We start from the raw sequence: 6,765 nt of genomic DNA, 5'->3' as shown, positions 1-6,765 counted from the left end.
CGTGGTCTGTCTATGACATGCTTTTTAAATCTCACACCTGGGAGGCAAAAATAGGTGAGTCTTGGTGAATTTAAGGCCAGCCTGGTCTACAGATCGGATCCCAGGGGAGCTGGGAGTAGCTGCTTAGAAGAGGGGACCCTTATGCTGAAATGAAATGAAGCCTAAGCTAGCCTGCTAAAATATAACCACGGAGAATTGGAGTGAAGGTGTAGAAAACTGTGGGGTTCAGAGCAGGGCAGTTTACTCCTGTTACCCCAGCTGTCACACCGCAGGGGACAGGAAGGAAGACATGCTGACCCTCAGCGGAAGTCCAGTCACTTTGCTTCATCATGGAAATGTATTGCCTCGCTGGGTGGGAATTGTTCCATTAGTCTTCAAGGGACAAGAATGCGGTGTGATCCTACGCTGGGCTGCTCAAAGTAGGAACTTCACCTTGTAAAGCAGAAGGGTGGGTTTTTTTTTTCCTCCTTCTTCTTTTGTGGTTTCACACAGCAAAGGAGTGTCAGCCTCCACTTACCGATGAAGTGGGACAGCAGGCATGGAGGCGTTGAGTGTGGCCTGAAGCTCTGGCCCCGCCTCCCCTGCTCCTTTCATTTGACTCTCATTACTTGAAAGAATCTTCTCGACTGTTTCCATGTGTTGGCAAACAGTTCCATAGAATCCAGCTCCTGGGAACCAGCCAGCAGCATGCAGTGAGATTGCATCATCGGCCCCTGGAACCAGACATATCAGGGGCAGAACTCCGAGGACCCTGCTCACATCACAGCCATGAGAGGCACCAGCATCAGAGAGGCTGCGCCCAAGGTGAGTGACTGACTGGGGCTGTGTGCATGAGAGCAACAGTTGACTCAACTGCTTTTATCGTTGGGTCTCTAATGAACACGAAGGGTAGGTTATTAGTGGCAGGCAGGTTTGGAATGAGAAAGCTTTGCTCTTTACCAGTTGTTGGTTTCAAGATGACTGGAAATGATGGGGTGAAATCAGCAGGAGGCAGACAGCCCAAGCCCCCACTGTGTGTCTCTTCACCACTCAGCACACTTCTTAAACATTCTCTTTCTCTGCATCCTGAAGGTGCTTAGTGTGGCTCTCAAGGATTCTGACTGGCTTGGGGGACTCACTTCTCTTGAACAGAGAGAGCTTAGACCTTGGCTCTACTCTTGCTAAGTCCAATAAGGACGCCCATGAACTGCCTTCGTGTTCCTTTGAGCGCTGGGGACTGGAACTCTGGTACAAACTGCAAGTCTGGGCCAGGAACCAAGAGACGGTCCTGTAGCATGTGTATAGCATGGCACACTGCTAACCCAAGAAGGGCACTGGAGCTTGAGATGTGACGATGGTACTTGCAATACAGGCATAAGGACCTGAATTCAGTACCCAGTACCCACATAAAAAAACAGGCATGAAAGCATGGACCTGCAACCCCAGAGACGGCAAGGAGGTGACAGCAAGGTCCCTGTAGTTCTCTGGCCAGCCTCCCTAAGACAAGCAATCCAACTCCACACACACACACACACACACACACACACACAAAATAAAGTGGGTGGGTGATGGAGAAGGACATTGTGACATCAACCTTTGGGTTTCACACACCCATACTGTATGCGGGGGCGCAGGGAGAAGGAGGAGAGATCACAAGGAAAGGGAAGCTCACAGTCAATGCTTTTCTGTCCCGTCCTATTCTTTCAAAATGTGATAGAATGCTAGATACAAAAGAGCCATGAAACAGTTGCTAAATGGGAGGCTGCTTGCGGGAATTAAATGTTGCTTGTCATTGTGATAGTAACAAGTGTTGGGTGTGGGATCCAGGGCTGGGGTCTGTGGCGACTCCTTGTTTAGATGACTTGTAAATATCTGAGTGGAGAATCTTGCCCCACAAAGCGCTGGGGAAATGAGTAGTTGATCCAGCCCCAGTAAATCTTTCATCGAAAGGCATCCCCGCAGTTCCCCGCAGTTCCGGGCAGTCTATCCGGCATACGGCCTCTGTCTGTACATCAACAGATGCTACAGCTCTGCTCACTATTGCTGTTCAGCTGCATGATAATAAATAGCTAGCCCTGTACTCCTCCCTCCTGGGCTTGGGATGTTGTTCCGTTGGTAGAGCGCTTGTCTCACAGGCACAAAGGCCCGGGTTTTGTCCCCAGCATGGGCGACACAGGTCTGTAATCCAAGATGATGGGGAATTCAAGGCATCCTCAGCCAGGGCCATCAACAGCAGGACATCCTTCGTCCCTGTGTGTTTCTTACCTGCACATTGATTTTATGAGCCCATTTGAACTTCAGAACAGTCTCCAAAAACATCCTTGCCAACCTTTTTGGCTGTGATGCATGGGTCTGTTTGTCCAGTTCAGGCTTCATCTCAAGGTCACACACACACACCGGTACTTTTTGCCAGGTCTTGTCCTTAATCTGGAATAACCCATTTCCTATTCTTCTCTCACGACTTTGTCGGCTCTGTTTGTTTTGTTTCTGCTGAGATGCTTTTAAGATCTGAAACTTGGTTTTACTTATGCACCACTCATTTCTGCACATTTTATATGTCACAGTACAATCTGTAAGCGCATACGTATGTACATCCGGGCAATGATGCGCAGCCCGCTTGTCTGTTTGATGCAAGTCCCAATAACTAACCGTCACTCACTGTGTGTGCACCAGGTGCTCCATGGAGCACCCAACAAGTCCTCACTCCCTTAGTGTGTGGACTCCGTTTGCAGCCTTCCCATGAGACAGGTGTTCTTCTCAGCCTCATCTTGCATATGAGGAAACCGCCCAACCCCCATGGGCAATCAGCGGCCCTGCCTAAGCAGAGCAGGAAGACGACATCTGACTCCCCCGCTTACTGTGGTCTTACCGTAGCCATGGGGTCAGTGAACTGCATCAACAAAGAGCCAGCTCATGTGGGGGGGTGAGGGGGAGGAAGAGGAGTGCAGCTTGGACTTTCAGCTCCAGGGAGGCTGGAGGCAGGGGTTGGGGTGTGGGGGTTGTCGCTGCCACTTCAAGGCCAGCTTGAGCCACATAGACCCTGCCTCGAGAAACAAACGAAAAGCCAGGTGCTGCTCCTCACTTGGCAGGGCCCAGGTCCTGTCTGTTGTGCTGCGCTCTGTTTCTAAGACTCTTTAAAATACGGACTCTTTCTGACCTCACCAATACCATCCAGATCTGGTGCTCCAATCTCAGCTCATGCAAGACACCCCTTTCCAGTAAGGTGGTGCCTGGGGGGACCCCTCCCTGAGTGGGGGCCCAGTCTTCATCTCCCAGGCCAGAGGAGCCTCCACCTGATTATTCACTCCATTTCTTGAGTGTCTGTGTGGATGTATTTCTTCCCTCCCCTTCCTGGGTCTCACTAGTTAGCCCAGGCTGGCCTCGAACTCTTGGAGATCTATCTGCCTCTACAGTGCTGGAATGGAAGGTATGCTCGCCGCACTCTGTTTGGTGAGTTATTTTCTCACATAAGTGAGCAGGAGCAGTGCAGGGGCTTCTGGGCTTGTACTGTTTACAATGTAATCAGCATGTAATAGAATACAATCATTAGTCAGCATGTCATGTATAATATAGTCAGCATACAGTGTGATATAGTCAGCACTATGCATTAGATTGCACTGACACAGTTGATCTGCCGGTTGATTTGTTAATCAACTGCCCTCATTAATTTGGTGTCTCACTGTTTTGTTTTTTTTAAATGACATTATATTTATTTCACGTGTGTGTACATGTCTGGAAGATGGAGGTGAATGTCATGGCATGTGTGTAGTCAAAGGAGGACAGCTTGCCGGAATCAGTTCTCTCCTTCCACCATGTGGGTCCCAGGGATTGAACTTGAGACATGAGCCTTGGTAGCGGGAGCCTTTCATCACTGAGCTATTTTGCCACCTTCATCTGCTTCCTAAGCAGGAGCACCGTGTGTGAGCAGGCTATACAGGGAAGCAGTTCTCTTTTTCTTCTTTTCTTTTTAAAGGCATTTTTTATTATTTTTATTAGATATTTTCTTCATTGACATTTCAAATGCTATCCCCAAAGCCCTCTATACCCTCCCCCTGCCCTGCTCCACAACCCACCCACTCCTGCTTCCTGGCCCTGGCATTCCCCTGTACTGGGGCATATGATCTTCGCAATACCAAGGGCCTCTCCTCCCATTGATGGCTGACTACACCATCCTCTGCTACATATGCAACTAGAGACACTCTGGGGGGTACTGGTTAGTTCATATTGTTGTTCCTCCTATAGGGTTGCAGACCCCTTTAGCTCCTTGGGTATTTTCTCTAGCTCCTTCATTAGGAGCCCTGTGTTCCATCCAATAGATGACTGTGAGCATCCCCTTCTGTATTTGCCAGGCACTGGCATAGACTCACAAGAGAGAACTATGTCAGGGTCCTGTCAGTAAAATCTTTCTAGCATATGCAATAGTGTCTGGGTTTGGTGGTTGTATATGGGATGTATCCCTGGGCGGGGCAGTCTCCGGATGGTCCTTCCTTCCGTCTCAGCTCCAGACTTTGTCTCTGTAACTCCTTCCATGGGTATTTTGTTCCCCATTCTAAGAAGGAGCAAAGTATCCACACTTTGGTCTTCCTTCTTCTTGAGTTTCATGTGTTTTGCAAATTGTATCTTGAATATTCTTAAGTTTCTGGGCTAATATCCACTTATCAGTGAGTGCATATCATGTGAGTTATTTTGTGATTGGGTTACCTCACTCAGGATGGTATCCTCCAGATGCAGTCCTCTTCTTTGGTGCATTTAACTTCAAAGCCCTTCACTACCATCCAAGGCCACTTACCCACCTGGATGCCAAGTTCAGATTTGTCCTCTAGCGGTAAACAAGCTGTGCTTTTGCTCCTGCTGTGGCTGCCTGGTTGTTTTTATAAAACAAGGGGGAACACTTAAAATTATGTGTGATATTAGCAATAGGAAATGTTGGTGACTTCAGCATTTAACAGACCCAGCAGAGGGAAGTCATGTGCACAGCCCTGCAATGAGCCTGTCATCTCCTTCACTGGCCTACTGGCTGGCTGACCTCCGCTGAGGAAGTGCTAAAAATGGCTTAGCAGGTAGAAGGTGCTTGCCACCAAGCCTGTCGACCCGAGTTAGATCCCAGGACGGACATACAGGGATCCCAGGACGTGCAGGACAAAGGAGAGCATTGACTCCTGTGAGTTGTCCTCTGAGGTCCACATGTGTGCTGTGGTGCATGCCCATGCATGTGCACACACAAATACACACATACAATAAATACATAGACAGATGGATGGACAGACAGATAATAAGCTGCTTGAAGAAGCGCTAGAAACTTGTTCTAAAGGACAGAAGGAGCTGCCATTGTGCACTTGGAAGTTAGAGGCAGGGGGATCTTGTGTTTGAGACCAGCATCTGCCTCAGAGAAGAGCCTGCTTCAAAGGAGGAAGAAAGGGAAATCAGTAGTTTATTAGATATGAGTTTTTATTTTGACTTCTTGATGTCTTTAATGCTGTCTTATTGTCTGGGCAGCATAGGGCGCAGCCTGTGATCTCAGAGCTAGGGAAGGAGAGACAAGAGGATCAGAAGTTCAAAGCCAGTGTGAGCTACATGAGATGCTGTCTTCCCTATCTGCAAAGACTGCTGTGTGCTCACGGGTCTCCAAAAGGGCTTCTCAGCACATTGTTACAATCTTACCCAAAGTGATGGGCCCTGAATTTACCTTTAGAAACACCTACCTTCTGAACATCAGGGATTCCCGTCTCAGAGGCAGCAGCCCCCTCTCCCTCTCCACTCTCAAGAAGTCGGAGCAAAGACTTAGTATGAAAACAGTCTTCAAGGCTCCTCTCTCTTCTCCTATCTTGCAACCTATCACATGGGTTCCCCCCTCATCAGCCCCACCTTGGATCTAGACGCCTCTCTGAGCCTCTACCCCAGATCCCCCACTACCCCACAAACTCCCATCATTTTCTCGCCCATCTTGTCTTTACACAACAGGACTAGACATTGTCTGGGCTTGCTTGGTTCATGGCTGGTGTGTTTCTCTCTGGAAAGACATTGGGGGGGGGGTGCAGGGGATACAATATGACACAACATTTGACTTGCTTACAGTGCTAAAGGTACTTCCAGCAGTGTGTGTATACAGCAGGTACTAAGTAAATGCCTCCTGTCATGTGTGAACAGGCAGTTACAGAGAAGCAGACACAACCCTTGCAACACAGTCACACCGCAAAGACAGGGGCAGCACTTCCTAGTTCTTAGTCGTCAGGTATCTGGGAACAGAGGTCACCCTGCACTCTCAGCTCTCTAGCCTGAACACCACTTGACCTGGATTCTTGAGAAGTGGCCCCTCCTCCTGTGGTCACTTTAAAATTTGAATTGTTAAGTTTAAAGTCAGGGTCACAAGGACCTTCCCTCTGAGTTTGCCAGCGATGGTCGGTCCCTCTATCACCCCGTGAAGTGAAATTGTGCAAGCACAGGACCCGACAAGAACACCTAAGCAAGTGCCTTCATTGTTTACCCTTTCACCCCACATGGAGGCTCTGGGTTGTAGGAGTTCTGGCGTGTGAGGCCTGGGCTGATACTATAGTTGGATCAGAGCAACAGATGGTAAATGGACATAGTGACTTCAGGTGTAGCAAGGTGACCTGACAGGGGATGGACGCAGAGAGTCACCGTGGAGATGCAGTGCCAGGCAAGGGAAAGAGCATGTGCAAGGCCCTGCATGGGGACTGAGTCCCAGGAGAGGCCACGGTAAACAAATGGAGGGACTGTCTGGAGAAGAGGCCGGGTGGGGGAGGGGTCAGCGGAGTAAGGAGCCTC

The 6,765-nt window shown here is 49.2% G+C and overlaps 1 protein-coding gene across 1 annotated transcript in view; it reads left to right on the top strand.

Moving 5' to 3' along the window:
• Positions 1 to 549: 549 nt before the first annotated feature.
• Cass4 (Cas scaffold protein family member 4) overlaps positions 550 to 6,765 on the top strand; it is a 39,986-nt gene continuing 33,770 nt past the window's right edge. The window contains exon 1 of the mRNA XM_029469096.2: positions 550 to 804. Coding sequence (XP_029324956.1) covers positions 769 to 804 — 36 coding nt within the window. The 5' untranslated portion in view covers positions 550 to 768. The remainder of the gene's footprint in view (positions 805 to 6,765) is intronic.

The sequence above is a fragment of the Mus caroli genome, unplaced genomic scaffold (genome assembly GCF_978045245.1).
Source record: "Mus caroli unplaced genomic scaffold, Mus_caroli_1 scaffold_2, whole genome shotgun sequence".
NCBI lineage: Eukaryota > Metazoa > Chordata > Mammalia > Rodentia > Muridae > Mus > Mus caroli.
This window is presented reverse-complemented; position numbering and strand designations above follow the sequence as displayed.